Source organism: Trichomonas vaginalis, chromosome VI, assembly GCF_026262505.1.
Source record: "Trichomonas vaginalis G3 chromosome VI, whole genome shotgun sequence".
NCBI lineage: Eukaryota > Parabasalia > Trichomonadida > Trichomonadidae > Trichomonas > Trichomonas vaginalis.
Window position 1 is genome coordinate 161,221 of NC_067208.1, and position 17,824 is coordinate 179,044.

The window sequence follows — 17,824 nt, forward strand, 5'->3', positions numbered from 1 at the left end:
GATGGTTTTAAAGTATATTAGACACATGTATTGGTATTACTATTTTTGTATATTTTGAGAGAAAATCTAAGACGGTTTGAGAAAATATATAAACTATTGAAAATTTGAATTAAACTTCTAATTTGGAAAAAAGAAATTTGGAAAGAAGAAAATTCAAAAATCGAGATTTAGACTCAGCATCAAATGGAGAACAAAATGTTTCTTCATATGAAGGAAAAAAATTTTCTTGTGAAGAAATAGGGTTTTTAAAATTTTATTGTATGTAATGAAATAAACAAATACTAAAATTATTTTTGATAACAAGAAAATTCCCAATAGAAAATATTTGAGAGAAAGAAAAAAAGAAAATTGAAAAATATTACTCTCCTTTATATTTCATGAGATTTTAAATTTATTCTCATAAAATTGACAATTTTATACGTTTAGATGAAAATAAGTGATTTTGGTTGAAATAGAAATTATTATTTGCTTACAGCTATCAAATAGATTTTTGCTATTTTGATTAAAATTTGTTAATCAAATTAATAAATTTTTTCTAAATATCTTAAATATCTGGATCACTCACATATACAATGAATTGAACGATAAAAATAATACAAACTCAACTAAGTTTCCTGTCTTTCAACTAAAAAAAATTATGCAAATTAAATTAAATTGTTTATTCAAATATAAAACAAAGATGAAGTAATTACAGTTATCATAAACTTTATGAATAACTCTGTAATTGGTTCAGATTTTCGTAAAAATATTTTTATTAATATCGATAAGAATACGTTTACCTACTATCACAACATATCGATAAACAAGAGTAGAGTGATTTTTATCATCGAAACTTTTTAAAAGCTGTAAGCTGGAAGTAAAAATCTTGTTTTTTCTGAGTTAGTTGTAGAACTATTGATGCACGAGTTATCATTGTGATGTAGAAGGATGTCAATGTACTGACTGAAGGATATGAAGTGAATTGAATTTCATTGCATTTCAATTTGATCAAAATTTGTTGAAATGATATGAATGTGTCAACATCTGTATCACTCTCTTTCACTCCTTCCCTATTCTTTCGAGAACGAAGCTAGCTCAGCTTTCGCTGAGCGAATTGACACTTTTGATGTCCTAAACGTACATGCTCTCAAATTTATCGAAAAAAATTATACCACCTAAACTAGTATATTCTTATTTTAAATATGATATTATCCTTAGAATCCACACTAGAATATATTTAAATCAACTTTTAAAAAAGTTCGAATCCTGCGCGTCTCACTTTTTAAATTTTCGAAAAGGAAAATTATATTCTCCTAAAATGAAAACAATTTTCCGAATTGACATCCTTAATTTTATTTAACAATTTTTAGTTTTAAACTCATTTTCATAATTTCTAGATTTAAATATTGTTTAATTTTCAAGGAAATTCTCATAGTAATCATGAGTATGAGCGTATTTTCAAATACTAACACCTTTTCTTATTATTCATTAACTTTTTGGACCTTCGACATTCGATATCGTATAATATTAAGAGACTAGATTAAATCCTGAACATATTTCAACTTAAGATGTAGATATTATTTGCTTTTTGTTCATTTTTTTTTAGGAGATTAATGCGAAAAATGTGTGGATATTCAAGACCCTAATAAATAACATCACATACAAAGATAAATATCAGATATACAAAAATGAGCATCAAGGATGCGGCAATTGCTCTGATATGGTTGGATTATATTCTGAAAATCCTCTTGTTGGGTATTGTATGAATCGTCCAGCTTTGGAAGCTTTTAAGCTTGATTTTTCATTGCCAGTTTCATTCACAGCTCATAAATATACTTTGCAAAGTCTTATTAACATCCCCAGTTGCTATTGGTCTTATCCAATATCATGGAAGATATATTATGGGGATAACTTTAGTGACTTAAAATTGTTGGTTTCTGAGACAAATAATCAAATTCTCTCAATGAGAGGAGAAAGTTTTTCTTTTGATATTAAGCCATTTAGGGCAAAAGTAATAAGATTTGAAATGGTTCAACAAGACAGGAATGATAAGTACTTTGGACTATCACGATTCGATTTTTTTGGTAATATCGGAACCAATAATGATTATTTCTTGAGTTGCTTATGCGTTAACTCAATAAATTATCAGAGTATGCTATTTGCAGCATTTCTCTTTGTAATTAATTGAAATTAAAAACTATTACATTATTTTTTAAATTTTAAATACTATTCTTATCATTATAACTAGTTTGGTAATCGGTTTCAGTGTTACATCTAATAATTAATAACATTCTGATATTAATATCTCTTTATTTACAAAAGAGTGAAAATTCTAGATATTCTCTTTAAAACTAATTAAAAATATTTTTCTTTTTTAATCAAATCATAGGTAATTACTCCTTATAATTGATTTTCAACTTATTCTTAATAATTTCTTCCCAATTAATCTCCTTTACCTGTATATGTAAGAAGGAATAAGCTTTCTTGAGAACTAATGATAGTTCATCAACTTGCTTTTTGGGTTTTCTCAAAATATAAAGGATTGCTGCAACTGTTGCAGCAACTTTTTCACCATATTTATCTTTAATGTCAGAATCTATTGTATCAAACTTATCCCATGATCCATCGATGTTTTGTTTTTCAATTTCGTTACGATCATCAACAATTTCAATGTTCTTTTGTTCGTTGTTTGGTTCTTGGCTTTGAGCCATATGCTCATTCATGAATTTGTCTTGCATCATTTCATATTCTTCCTTAGATGGTTCTACACAATAATCAAATCTTTCTTGATCCTTCCAGAATTCACTAACTATTTGAAGCACATTTTCTGGAATAGAACCAATGTAATGTGTATATTTGCAAGGAATTTTAGATGATATAGATAGATCAATGCATTTTTTTTTCATTGCTTCATCATTATGAGTTCTCAAGTATGCTTCATACTCATGAATAATCATCTTTGTAAATAGGCATTTCATTCCAAAATTATCTTCTATCTTCATCACTGGAATTAGCAAATCAAATTCTTCTGAACTTATCAATACATGTTCGCAGAAAGGAGCTTTAACGAAATAGTCTTGAGATATATTCGACCTTAAAGGATATGGCTTTGATGGGATTGTCTCAGCGATTGTTTCTTTGGTATGTATAGTAATACCTACAGAGTTACCATCAATAGATGAAGATAGTAATGAAATTAATTTCACATTGAAATTTTCATTATCTAAAACATAAGTCCATTTTCCATTTGTTACCTCTGCGAGATTTCTAATTAGACCAGGGTCTGCACCAGATCCAATCCCAACAGTGTAAATGTTTCCAAATGCTTTGTTTTTTTCAACTAAATTAATAATTTCTTCAGAATTGTCAACTTCACCATCTGTCAAGAGGAAAATTTTCTTTAACATTCCATCTTGTGAGAAAATGTCTTTCAATGGATTATATATGTTTGTTCCGCCCATGTTTGCTTTAATATTTTTAATAAGATTCATAGCAAGCAAAACATTTTCATTGTTATATTCAACAATTGGTAATAATTGTCGGAAATTATATCCAAAACAATAAATTGAAAATCTGCACTTCATAGGAAGAGATTGTAACATAAGACGCATACATTTAACAGCTTTGTCAATGAGTTTACCTTCCATTGACCCGGAGCAATCGATAACAAAGAAATAATCTGACAAGCATTCATAATCATTTCGTTTTGAGATAAATTCCTTATATACAGATACTGCTATATAATCATCACTTGAAACTGCAGTGCATTTGTCTTGATCGCTTATCAAAGTTTGAACAAAAATAGATGATTCAAATTCGTTAAGATTGATAGATGCATTATGCTTATCTATCTCATTGATAATTGCTGAATTGTTTGCTTCTATTTTTCTTATATTTTTATCTGTTTTGATCTTGAGACTAAATGAAATTGTGTTTGGTAATGAAGAATCATAACCATACTGATCTTTTGAAGCAATAGGGAATCTGAAGAAAAATCCTTGATTATTGATTGTTGCCAAATATGAGATAGTGTAATGGACTTCAATTTTTGTATCAATGGGCAAGTTTCCGAAATTGAAAATGATAGCATTTTCTGATAAACTATACCCAAGCACTGACAAATATCCTTTTTCTTTTGACTCTTGATATTCTTTTGATGCTTCCTCTGAGATTCTAAGTTGAGGTCTAATTTCTTTATCGCCAATAACAAAAAGAATATTTGAAATAGCAGATTTATTTTCAACTGGAAATGAATATCCAACATCGGTGTATGAATTATTTTTTAGAACTTGTTTAATTTGAAAATTCAATAATGTGTTGTACTGGAATCCAATTATATCAAGAGATTCAAAATCTAATCCATCATAACATTCACTTGTTATGAACTTTCCTATCATTGTTTCACTATACAAAATGAATTGAAATTCGTAAGTGTCAAATTTTTATTGAATTTGAAATTTACCACAATAAATTTTAATTCCTGTCTTCAAATTTTGTTCAGGTTTTGTGTTATTTGTGATTGTTGTATAGTTTTCAACAGGTGATTCGTAATGTTTTTCCCAAATATCGTTAGGTACTATAGCTTTTTTGAATTCGGAATTTGAGAAAAAGAAGGGAGCTTCACTTTGGTAAAAGTTGATCTAAATAATTTCCCAAATTTATATTCCATTTATTCGTATCAAAGAGTTTATTTCTTAAAAAATGGACTAAAATCTAGAAAATATAAATCAAGAAACATAATTACGGGTATCAGGAAGCAGCATTAGCCATAACTCTGCATCCAAACATTCATTTAGTGACAGAACAAAGTTTTCAGGGTTTAATTGCAATTTTTTCTTAACACTTTAACAATTACTTAAAATTTGATTCCAGACAAATCATATATAGGATAATTCATATATCAAAATGATGGAAATTTATTTGTCTCAACAAATAAATAAATTTTGTTAGATAGAGTCAAATTTTGGGTAAGATAGAGAGAAAAACATAAGACATTTGACATTGGGATTCATGTATATAATACAGAGTCTATGTTCTCAACAGAATTTTTCTTCTATTTCCAAAAGAGATATTTATATTTTTTTTAATTGTACAACGTATCATATAGATGAGAAATGATTTCTTAATATCTCAAGGATAGTTTAAGCTTTTTAGTTGATTTTTTTAGTAAAAATTGTTCGAATGCCTGATGACAACCTACGTACTAACATAGGCTGAGATAAACAAACGGGTTATAACCTGTTATAAAAAAAGAAACTCCATACCGATGGCGCTTCTTGATGTGCAGGTTTGATGTGTGGCCATTAAAACCGTTTTTACTTCACAAATTAATAATAGAGCCTTTCTTTCTTATAATAAACTCCATAGACTGATACAGAACCAGTTTCATGACAAATACGCTCTATATTGAATTAATTATCTTTTTGAATTTTTAAAGCTTAGTTTTACAGACATTTACCATTTCATTCACCATAAATTAGGTTAAGTGTAATTAGAGTTGTATTTATTTTGTACAAGACATAATAATTAATACGAAAAATTCTATTATCATCAATATATTGCTCATTCGTATGAACAAAATACTTTTTCTTAAAAATCACAACCTGTTCGTTTGAGCAAATAGGTAGTTTCATATGACCAAATTTCAATTGATTTTTCATTCGAAAAAAGAAATAATTTCATAAGGGAATATTGTTTACAAGAAGGTAAGAATTAAAAATTAAGATATTCTGTAGCTTATATCCCTTTTAATTCTTGAATTAAAAAATTTTGCTTAAGCAATGTTGATCTTAACTTGCTTCTTTGTAGACTTTGGAACTGTAAGCGTAAGAACACCATCAGCGAAAGCAGCATTGATTGCCTCCATATCGGCATCAGAAGGAACGCTACAAACAACTTCGTAGTTGCCGTAGAGTCTATCTGACTGGGAAACCTTGAGATCCTTGAATGGATTGTCCTTCTTGGCTTCAACAGAAATCTGGTTGTTCTCTGCGTGTAAAAGGATGTCATCCTTCTTAGCACCTGGGAGTTCAATAGCGAAGACATACTTTGCCTTATCGTAGACGCAGTCAACTGCTGGAAGGATGGAGAGAGAACGTGCAATGGATGACAACATTCAGTAAAAATGAAGTATAAATGCTCGGACGATTATCTTTTCAATTCAATTTAATCGGAATTTTCAGAGAAATAACGCAAAAATCATGACAATTATCATTATTCTATTACTTCTTCGTATCATCGCTAAAAAATTCAATACTTCTCAATTTTATTCATAGTGATTCACATCATTTTCTTCAAGAAAAATAAATAAAACATAGTGTACATCATAATATTTGATTTCTCAATTGAATAGACTGCTAGTTGTCAAAATCTTTCCCAATTTCCCAAACTTTGATTGGAACCGGAATCACAACGAATTTGCGCGAGATATCGAATTGTGATATATTATAACACTATTTGATCACAATGATTAGATACCAATTTCATAATTTATTTTTAATTTTTTAATTTTTGTAAATGTATTAATATTTTTGTATGAGATCTTTCTTACTACTCTCAGCGATCAGTTCACCAATATTGTTTATGGCAAAGCATTGAACTTTAAAATATCGAATTTGCAGTTTCATCTTTTGTATTCTATTCAGACCTAATCAAACACATGTTTTACACTATAGCTGCTATACACAATATTCAAATACTATTTACACATCTATTTTTCAAATTGGGCTTATTCTTCTTTTTAGATGGTAATATAATAGAATCAACTGAAGAAAGAAATTGAACATAATTATTGTATTGAGTTTTATGAAGCAACCATTCCAGAATTAAGTTGTACTTGAAATAAGTTTCATTGATGCTCGAGATATCAAATGAATTACTCCGTTGAAGTACAATAGTGAATATGAACCAAAGATCTTCCGAAAATAAAATCATTTCAATAAAATGAAAATCAATTTCTTATTCTTCGTGATTTTACAATTTCTTGATCAATAAGGGCGTATTTATGATACATCTGTCTTAACCCAACACAATTAAATTCTAATTGATATTCCTTTCTTTGGAAAATATGTTTTTCGTTCAAAAAATTACTTTAAAATCTTTAATCATTGAAAAATTGTGATAAAATATGGCACTTTTTCTGATTGAGATAAATCAGCCATCAATATATTTCACAAACATTTATAAGCAATTTTAATTTAATCAACATTTTCATTACCCGGCACCATTTTTTTTAGCTACTAAAATTGCAACATCAACTTTGTGCGGTGAAACCCGTCCTTGTTCAAAACGGCTGAAACTGGTCGTGGCAATATCGTCGGGATTTAAGCAATCCAAGAATTAGAGTTTACTGTTGTATGTTATTCCTTAATATTAAAATTTCTTTTTATCTTTGATCGATAAGTATATATTCTGAACATGCATATAGATCATACTTAGTAGTTAGATCGAGAATCTATCATTTATTTATGGTTTCTCATACATTTTGATTTAAAGATTAATAGATTTGATAAATAATTATTAATTAGTAAGGTATCATTGCATTACAATTCAATCTGTATTATACTTTGCTATTGTGGAGATGTTTTAAGTGTCTTACAAATTGAAAGGGATTAATATTGCGGGAAAGTTTGAATGCAATTTTTACATGGCGGGAAAATTTGAAAAAAAAAGAGGCGCCAAAAAAGTGTCATTTTTCATTTGGTAATCTCTCTCGAGCAGCCAAGGAATTTTAAGATCTGACTCCAAGTAGGCTTGATTACGGATACGCCAGTAAATCAAAGCAGATCTTTACATCAGTTGTGCGGTGTTAAGATTCTCATTTGATCGAAAACAAATGATGTAATCACTTAACTGGGGTTGTCTCATAAGAGCTCAAACCAGATCAGTGCATCAGTTGTGCGATGTTATTAATCGAATTTGAGCTCAGATTCAATAAAAGTTATTTCCTATCAGATGTCAGCCCTCTCATTACTTGTTTCAGATCTAGCAGCTGCTATCATTCTCTCATTACTTGTTTAAACTCTAGCAGTTTCAGTCAATCTCTCATTACTTATTTCAGATCTAGAAGTTTTTATCATTCTCTCATTAAATGTTGTAGATTTAGAAGTTGCATGATGTCGGTACTTATTTAAGATCTAGTATTTGTTATCATTTTGTCATTACTTTCTGATCTCTAAGTGCAAGTTTACGAAAAGAGCTTACGTGTGTAATCCTATCTTATATTTATTACACCTGTAAGCTCTTTTCGTAAAAATCTTGCACTTTTTGTTTCGATGCTGATCTCTAAGTGCAAGTTTACGAAAAGAGCTTACGTGTGTAATCCTATCTTATATTTATTACACCTGTAAGCTCTTTTCGTAAAAATCTTGCACTTTTTGTTTCGATGCTGATCTCTAAGTGCAAGTTTACCAAAACAACTTATATTTATTATAAATATACTAAAATTATGACCTTAATATATATTAATATCTTTTTTTAACTTAAATCTTTATTTGGCCGGACCGTTTTTCCTTTTTTTGCTTTAGACTTGAATGGAAGATGATTATAAGTCATTACCTTTAGATCAATGTCCCAAAGATTTAAATATGCTAAATTCTTCCATGGCAACATTCGATTATACTGATTTTTCACAAATGTTACAATACATTTTTCAATCAATTCAAATAACATCAGATACTGATATTTTAAATCACATATCGCCATACATAGAACATTCAAATCAATATTATAATGTTCCCGATGTTTTAATTGAAAGTGAAATTGATAAAAACTTTAGTGGATTAAAAGACAAATTCTACAACTCTTGGTTACTTCTTATTTATGCATTATCTGTTAAAGATAAAATATCAATTCATTACATTATTGATAATTTTGATATTATAATCCAGCATTTGTTGGATTATATTATAATTGCGGATCGTGAGTGGCTCTATGATTTTTTATTTATATTGATTTCTAATAAAATCAAAGTTGATCACAAAATTGAGGAGCAATATATTGAAGAATTAAAAATTTATACATTGAAAACATTTCGACTCAAATACAAAAGTATCCCTTTATGGATAAAATATTTTCCATTTTTAATGCTCTTTTATTTTATTGGGATAAAGAAAATTTCAATTCAATTCTATCATACTTTCAAAATAAAAAAATTTTGACTTCAATTACAAACAATCTATTTTGCAATAATTGTTGTAAAACTCTACTCCTTTTAATTAAGTTCTCGCCAGATATATTATTAAATTCCATAGATTCTAATGATTTTTCTTCAGCTATTTACAATTTATGTAATTATAACAGCATTGATTTTGAATTTGCACTTTCTTTCTTTATCAATTCAACTTCAGATATATTTGAGTATTCAATTTACATTATTATAAAAATAATCAAAAAATTCATTACAAAAGAATTAAAATGGACAAATTCAAAGTGTTGTATTTATTTACTATACAGGATCCTAATATTAGACAATTATGAGCTTGATTCAAAAATCATGGTCTTCTTTACTTATGAAGAAATTCCAGAAATGATCATTACAACAATCGAACATTGCCCCAAAATTATGTTTAAGGTTGGAATAACCTTAATAGTTTTTGTTCTACGTCAATATCTCAAAAATCAAGATATTATTAATATGGATGTCTATTTGAAAGTATTAGAAGAGTATGATGAAGAATTATATAATATTTATGATGAGTTAGTCCAGGATTTTCGGATTTCATCATCAGAATTTAATGATGAAATATTAAATATCGATGAAAGGATCCAGAAGGAATTTATTTCAGAGGCAGAAAATTCATTAATGTTTACAAATGAAAACGAAATCGAACTTTTGATGGAAGAATATGAAGCATGCATTAATCATTGTTATGCTGTAAAGGAAAAATGAAGTATTGTTATACACAATGGTATGGAATTGACATCTTACATAAACCCCAGAATTAAACATTTAATTTTTAATTAATTTTTAAACAATCATCTAATTATATCATGATAATTAAATTACTGTCGCATGTCGTTATCAGACATGTTTGGATTTTTGACTGTATCAAGGACATTTCCTTGGGGAAATATAAAAGTCCCATAATTTCAGAATTGTTACTTTTTATTGCAATATATAGTCAGTTAGGTTGTCTTATCTCTAGACTATTTGACTTTTTACAGGAATTTCGAGAATCTAAGTTATTAGATCTAACAGTCATAAGCTATTAATGCATATTTATGAAGCAAATCCATCAAAATTAGATAAAGATTTTTTGGGTTGTCAGAAAATATAGCTGAAATCATTATGATTAACTGATACATAAGCTCATAATCATATGGTTCAAATAGTTGATTTCAGTCTGAGTCTATAATGCTAGTTACTCTCTACTCAGTCTTACTCTCTACATAGTCTTTTGAGATCCATCACTCTTTGGAACTCAATCTCTCCATTGAGTTCCATCCCTCCTTTGATTAATTTTTTTATAAAGAAAAGGAACAAAAGAAACCAATAGTCTCTACTCATGTACTAGACATACATACATATCTAACCATTCTATATAGTCACATTCACTAGAAATTTTCGAGAAAAAAATCTACCCACTCTTTTGACTCAACAGAAACAAAAGAACCCAATACTATCTACTCATGAACTAGACATATATACATGTCTCCCAGAATGACATATGCAGACAGACAAGAGTGCATAACACACTTTTGCGCTTAAATTTTTGATTTTTCTTTTTGATTCCACATTAATTTTTAATTTACCTTCTCCTAACCTATCAAACATACTTAAAAGCATTTTCTTTCGAATCCTATTAAGTATACGCTAATTCCCATCAATTCAAAATTTGATTTTAATAAAAATATACCTCAACTTTTTCAGTGAGTTGCAAAGAAGTTTTTTAAAAACATAATAAAAGATATGTTTATTCATAGACAATACAAAATAAAATAATCTTATATACGAAAAAAGGAGATTTGACAGAATGTCAAATCTCCTCAAAAAGTGACAGTTTACATGGCAAACAATTGCGAGCAATTTTTAGCCATTTTGGCTGAGAACTAGGGTCTGCGAGGTACATAGATAGAATCAGTACCTCGCAGACTCTAGTTCTTTATATGGCGCCGAGAAATTTTGGTGAAATGCGACGACATTTCACTAAAATTTTCTCGACGCCATAGGATGAATTGGAGGGTGTGAGATACTATTACATATAATAGTACTCACACCCTCCAAAACCTCGAAAATCTCAAAATTTCCTGCAATTATCATCAACTTTGCATAGCACAATCGGCCAAAAAATCATTCAATTGTCTGTACATGAGTCTTGAGATCTAAGTCTGTAGTAAGAGGAAGATTGAAGTCTTGAGATCGGAAGATCTAAGTCTGTAGTAAGAGGAAGATCTAAGTCTGTAGTGAGAGGAAGATTTAAGTCTGTAGTGAGAGGAAGATCTAAGTCTGTAGTGAGAGGAAGATCTAAGTCTGTAGTGAGAGGAAGATTTAAGTCTGTAGTGAGAGGAAAATTTAAGTCTGTAGTGAGAGGAAGATTGAAGTCTGTAGTGAGAGGAAGATTGAAGTCTGTAGTGAGAGGAAGATCTAACAATAGCATTTAATAGACGCATATGTTTTTGTTCCATTTTTTACTCTTAATTTTTCAATGAGTTATTATTGCTTTTGAAATTAATCATCATTCATTGTTCTCTTTGAAACCCACAATGACCTTATCAAAACTTAATTTTTAATTCAAAATCTCAAAAGAAAAATCATGAGGATATAATAAAATGTACTAGTTGTTAACTATGATGCTTATATAATAATGAAATGAAATGACCTATCAATATTGCACTTTGCCTGTCAAAAGTTCTTCGCATCTCTTGAGGTGTGAGGAAGTTTCTCGACAGAGGAAACTTTCATATCGAATGTTGCCTCTGTCGAGATGTATGTGACAGGCAAAGTGCAATCACCTATCAATATTGCACTTTGCCTGTCAAAAGTTCTTCGCATCTCTTGAGGTGTGAGGAAGTTTCTCGACAGAGGAAACTTTCATATCGAATGTTGCCTCTGTCGAGATGTATGTGACAGGCAAAGTGCAATCACCTATCAATATTGCACTTTGCCTGTCAAAAGTTCTTCGCATCTCTTGAGGTGTGAGGAAGTTTCTCGACAGAGGAAACTTTCATATCGAATGTTGCCTCTGTCGAGATGTATCCCACAATCACCTTGTAATTCAATATCATTTTTTTTATTATAATTTTTTTTATTAATTAAAATATTATATTTTAATTCCTGAACCATATTTTCAATTTGAATCCCTTTCTCACTAATGATTAAACAGATTACATCTTTCGAAAATAAGCGTTCATATTACACAATTGTCGGTCACAATTTCAAAATCTTCCCTTATTTACTGAAATTTTTAATACAGAATCATTAAGATGATCAATTGTAAAACGGTATAAAGCTTATTAGCGTTGAAACTAGAGTCATTCTTCATAGCGTTCAAATTTTTATTTGAAATAATGTAGTTAATGCTAAAATTGTAGTATTTACGTAGTGATAATCATATTCACACTGTAATTTATGTGATTATAATGCAAACCCACTAAGTAATTCTTTTGCTAAATTGAAATTGAAAATTTGATTATGCCATTTTGAGCTCGATGTATTAAATGTAAAACATTGTTCATATGAGAATTCAAAATTCAAAGACTTTTCTATATGTTAAGTTGCTTGAATTGTGAATTTGGAATTTTTATAAAAATATGGGCAAATAAGCTCGGCGTTGTCACATATTCACTCCCCTGAAGTTGTGCTTGAATCAGAAGTAATGCTAGTTTTCAAATTTTTTTCAAAATCGAGAAAATGATGAAAAATCTCTAATTTATTACATCCAAAATTTTAAATTTGAATTTTTTTTGGAAAATTTGTGATTCAATTTTCAATTTCTCCATGTAAAACTGAAAATATTAACAGATTAAATCATAGAATTAACTTATCAAATTCTGTTGTATTCATTTCTTGCGATGATTCCGTTCAAAAGCTTTGTTTAAATCTATTTATTTTAATAATAATAAAATAGATAGATCTCCGCTATGAAAACATGATACCATGCTGATATGAAATATCAGTTAACATATAAGTAAAAAGTTTCTACAATTAATAAGAAATGTATTAATAACTTTTTATTTTAACTATATTGAAACTTTTTATATGCATTCTGGCCAGTAAAGATCCAGAGAACCACATCTGCATCAATTTATGCTGAAGAATTCTAGATTTCATTATTCTTTTGAAAGACATCCAGATATCTTCAGCATAAATGAATTACATACATGTTCTCTCGCTCTTTGTGAACCACCTACCACAACAACATTACCTTAGGGCAAAGTTCTGCTGAAGTCTCCCATATGATGAGAAAGAAACTTTAGAGCAGCTTGCCATATCCGATTAATTACACAATCCCTAGCCATTTGGGACTAGGGAGCCATAGTAAGAGTATTATAAGGCAAAGTCCTTCCGAGGTCTCTCATCAAATGCGAGACTTCGGAAGGACTTTGCCTCATTCGAGTAATTCTACTATACCGTTGCAGCTAGGCTGCATAGATATTGCGCTTCTGGCTTGCAGAGCTCTCATGGTAGACTAAGCGGAGATCTGATGCCGAAATCACTTGCTGATGTGGATGGAGCAGCACTATGATTGGCCAGACCAAAGGCTGCGTAGCATCTCAGCAAGTAGATTATCGGCGGTGACTCCAGCTATGGTCCACCATGAGATTATGAAACTTGCAATTTGGCGGGAAAGCTTTGCCCTTTACGAGTAAAATCACATCCGACACCTTTGCTGGATCAAGAAGTAGTGGTATACAATAAGTGTTGGGATTGCAAAAATGAATCTGAATAGACGCAAAAGTAAGAGAGACAGGGGTGAGATAACCGGTAAGAGTTAATGGAAAGTATCGAAGGCGTCTCTAGTTTGAAAGCACAAACAGCTGCGGGGAATTAGTGTTGAGCCTTAATAATATTGATCATCAGAAACTATTTCTTACTACACTTATCATCATTACATGTTGTGCGATGTAATAACTAAGAAAGAAATAGCTCAGGAGATCAATGAAATTCTCTTTGGCTAGCTCTTCGAAACCAACTCTTTTCTTCATGTTTTGTCATTGCATGTTGTGCGGTGCAATTAATAATGAAGATTTTCTTGGCTGCTCGAGAGAGAAAACCAAATGAAAAATGGCACCTTTTTTGGCGCCTCCTTTTCTTTCAAATTTCCCCGCCAACCGAAATATCCATTCAAATCTTCCCGCAAATATAATTGCTTTCAATTTCTGTGACAATTAAAATTCGTCCAAAATATAACATTAAGATAGGTTATCAAATGTGATAGAATAATTACACGCTTATTTGCAATTATTCCCCAAATCAATTCTATTTTAAGTCAAATCACTCTGTAAACCACTAATAAATGATATGACATATATACAAATACTCACTAAAATCTATGTTTATGCTCAAAACTAGAATAATACATCAACTTAGATATTGAAGATTCAGATCAACCAATAACTTATGTCATCCAAGTCTGACTATTGCATGGCTTAAACACGGCCCCAAACGCTACGACCAGATTCAACAGTTTTCCTCAATAACAGGTTTCACCGCACAAAACTGGATTTTGGAGGGTAGCACACTAAAAAAAATTATTCCCAAATTATGGATGAAGTTTGACTTTTCATAGATCCCGCCAATTTTACACAATTTCAAAATCTTATTGTCAAATTTTATCAATGAAGTTTTTATCAACTCCAACGCTGATTAACATCAATCAAGAAATGCTTGCAAATGCAATCTCCGATTTACAATTATTTATTAAGATGGAACTGTTTTTAGTGCAACCAGAAGATGTTGCAAATTATCATACTCCTTCAAGCTTGGAAAGAGGTCCTTTTTACAATTCGTATGGGTCAGTGTCTAAGTCATTTGGTAATCCGATGTATGATTTAGTAACGTATGCTAGCAAGGGAGAATATCCTGCTCTCAAGGCTACAATGGAGTCTTCTTTTCCAGATTTTGACTTTACAAATTTAGTTCCTTGGAATTTTAAGATAATAAAGTCATTCGATCAAGCCAAACAGCAGATCAGTTGGAATTTTTCATCAGCATTCCAAAATGCTGATAAAGTAGTTATGGATATTATTAAAGCTATAGAAGATACCCTGAATATTCAAGACTGTCAGATTTATAAATATGAACCTGATGGATCCGACGCTTTCTCAGACATGGGTTATCCTACGACATTTTCATATTTCTTTGTAGACGAGACAAAGAATAAAGTGCTGTTCCTACATATGCGCGAAGGCGATGGAGATTGCGATATGTCAGATGATGATAACGTTTCGGACGCAAGATACGGATATGGATTGTTTTGATTAAATAGTATTATTTTATTTAAATAGTAGTACACAGTTTTTAAAATTTATAGAGGATTTTTTTTTCTAAATCAAATATTCAATCTTTTATACATTCCATTTAAAGTATAAAATATTTCTCCATATTATTCTCCATTATGAACTCTTATATTTCATACTAATATCTAAATCTGTGAAAATCATTTGCAAGTTGACTTATAATAGCTATATTTTTATATTCACATTATAAATGATCTAAGAGCATAGTTATTTAGCTATAATTTGATAATTTGCATTTGATTTCCATGATTTGAATGAAGCATATCGCACAATTCTTAAATTTTCCTACTCACCAACATGTACTTAATTCATTCTTAACATTAACATGTTTATAATAAACCGACCAAACGAATTTCCAAGAACGTGGACGTCGGTATCAATGAAAATTGATAAATTCAATTAATCACAAGTTATTCTGTTGTAAACAGAAATTCATCAAAAGTGACACCTCAGAAAAGCTAAAATATTGAATTTTTGGAACTTTTGATAGAGCACGTTTTTAAATATTAATTAAAGTAAATGTATATTTTGTAAAAATTCTTTTTAATAAAAAATAAAATTTTGAAGAAGAACACAAAATCTTCTGAAAAATAATATCACATAAACTCATATTATTTTCTAATATATAACTATTTTATATAAAAATCAAATTCAATGATCTTAAAAGCGAAGGATAAACCTCAAAATTTACGAATATAATGAGTGGGAATATAATGCTTATCTATCATAAAACCATATGAAATATTCCCACTCATTATATTCGTAAATTTTGAGGTTTATCCTTCGCTTTTAAGATCATTGAATTTGATTTTTATATAAAATAGTTATATATTAGAAAATAATATGAGTTTATGTGATATTATTTTTCAGAAGATTTCATTCTATATGCCTATGAAAAGTATTCTCAAAACTAACTTTTTCCTAATTATAATTAAATCTAGAATATTGTATTATGCTTAGTATTATTTCATTTTTCTCATTCAATTTAGAATTTACAAATGTCAAAAAATTGAGAGCTGTCACTTTTGATGAATTTCTGTTTATTACAATTCAAGCTTAATTTAGCCACCTTCAACGATCTAACTCTTTACAAAAAAATTGAGCAATTTGTTTGACCAAAGAATACGCATATTCAAAATCAAAGTTCCCAAAAGACATTACAACAAGCTATTGTAGCAATTGCTTGTACAGTTCCTAGATTTTCTCATAGTACGTCAGGATCTCAAACAATTCAAAGCCATAGTTCGTTGTTCGTTCAAGTTTTATATATACAGCACTATAGAAAATCATTTTATGACTTCAAAAAGGTTACTTAATCCGGTATGCTCTGAAAAATTTTCCCAATCCGGTAGCCTAATCAAAGTTGAATGGAAAATATTTTTTCCCTATTTAATTTTTTCAAGAGACAGAATATAAATTTCCTCATGTATTACTCTTTATTTAACATGATTTCAGTTTAAGCAGGGTCTGACAATTTTTGATCCATTGAAAATAAATATTACAAGAATTATACTCAAATACAAAGAGGCATGATTTAAATTACGATCTTTTTGTTAGGTTTTGTCAATTTTTTTCTCGGTTGAATTATTTGTGCATGACCTTTTCAGAGGCTGCACTTTGCATTGAGATTCTAGGTTTATCGGACCAAGAACCTGTAATTGATGAATCTCTGGACGAATTTGATCGAGAAATCGTTGATGAACTTGCATTTCCTCCAATAAACAAAGAAACTCTAATGCAAATCCATCAAGGAATGTCAAACCAACTTGATGTTATTGAATTCCTATCAAAAGTACCCATTTCATTTCAATTTTATCCAGATGCAATTCAATATCTAACAAATTCGCACACTTTTTATAAAAAAATGCCAAAATTCACATTAAATACAATATTAAGATCCTATGTTGCATGGACTTTTATATTTTCTAAGACAAATGACACAGAATATTTCCAAATTGTCTTAAACTCGCTTAATTTCTTTACAGAAAGGAAGATCTCAGATGAATATAGCCATTTAAGACTATTAGGTATCTATGCATTCTACTTTTCCGTAAATAGATACATAAGTCTTAGTAAAAACCCAAATCTCGAAGCATACATCCTACAGATCGTTGATTTCTTTGTTATTAATGAATAGATACCACCGCAAATCTACAAACTCTTTGAAAATGTCGTAGCGTTACTTTTATTATCCCAAAATTACAATGAACAATTTTGAGTACCATATCGTCAAAGATACGATCAAAGAAGGAAAATGTCCCTTCAAGTGTCCTAGAAAACACATTACAACAATTAGTCAGATTTTTACTCAGTTTCAATCCGAAAGTTCTACAATTTTGGGCCCAAACATCATTGATACTTGATGATTTCCAATTGGCCAACTTTT

The 17,824-nt window shown here is 29.6% G+C and overlaps 5 protein-coding genes across 5 annotated transcripts, besides 5 other annotated features; 2 read left to right on the forward strand and 3 right to left on the reverse strand.

Annotated features, from left to right (window-relative positions):
• Nucleotides 1-2,293: 2,293 nt before the first annotated feature.
• Nucleotides 2,294-4,381, reverse strand: TVAGG3_0776700 (vault protein inter-alpha-trypsin domain-containing protein; the record flags this gene model as incomplete). The annotated part of the gene is made up of 1 exon (XM_001307555.1): nucleotides 2,373-4,376. The coding sequence occupies one exon, from the start codon at nucleotides 4,374-4,376 to the stop codon at nucleotides 2,373-2,375; it is 2,004 nt and encodes a 667-aa protein (XP_001307556.1).
• Nucleotides 4,382-5,617: 1,236 nt separating this feature from the next.
• On the reverse strand, nucleotides 5,618-6,104 carry TVAGG3_0776710 (response to heat; the record flags this gene model as incomplete). Its single annotated transcript, XM_001307554.2, has 1 exon — nucleotides 5,753-6,094. One exon carries the CDS (start codon nucleotides 6,092-6,094, stop codon nucleotides 5,753-5,755), a length of 342 nt encoding a protein of 113 aa, XP_001307555.1.
• A 2,234-nt stretch (nucleotides 6,105-8,338) lies between these two features.
• On the forward strand, nucleotides 8,339-10,267 carry TVAGG3_0776720 (uncharacterized protein; the record flags this gene model as incomplete). Its single annotated transcript, XM_051246157.1, has 1 exon — nucleotides 9,614-9,868. The coding sequence occupies one exon, from the start codon at nucleotides 9,614-9,616 to the stop codon at nucleotides 9,866-9,868; it is 255 nt and encodes an 84-aa protein (XP_051081632.1).
• A 1,006-nt stretch (nucleotides 10,268-11,273) lies between these two features.
• On the reverse strand, nucleotides 11,274-11,576 carry TVAGG3_0776730 (uncharacterized protein; the record flags this gene model as incomplete). The annotated part of the gene is made up of 1 exon (XM_051246158.1): nucleotides 11,274-11,576. The coding sequence occupies one exon, from the start codon at nucleotides 11,574-11,576 to the stop codon at nucleotides 11,274-11,276; it is 303 nt and encodes a 100-aa protein (XP_051081633.1).
• A 210-nt stretch (nucleotides 11,577-11,786) lies between these two features.
• Nucleotides 11,787-12,175: a mobile genetic element.
• Nucleotides 12,176-13,166: 991 nt separating this feature from the next.
• Nucleotides 13,167-13,423: a mobile genetic element.
• Nucleotides 13,424-13,468: 45 nt separating this feature from the next.
• Nucleotides 13,469-13,544: a mobile genetic element.
• Nucleotides 13,545-14,802: 1,258 nt separating this feature from the next.
• Nucleotides 14,803-15,399, forward strand: TVAGG3_0776770 (RNA polymerase III core binding; the record flags this gene model as incomplete). Its single annotated transcript, XM_001291857.2, has 1 exon — nucleotides 14,803-15,399. One exon carries the CDS (start codon nucleotides 14,803-14,805, stop codon nucleotides 15,397-15,399), a length of 597 nt encoding a protein of 198 aa, XP_001291858.1.
• A 455-nt stretch (nucleotides 15,400-15,854) lies between these two features.
• Nucleotides 15,855-15,892: a mobile genetic element.
• A 555-nt stretch (nucleotides 15,893-16,447) lies between these two features.
• Nucleotides 16,448-16,484: a mobile genetic element.
• Nucleotides 16,485-17,824: the final 1,340 nt, after the last annotated feature.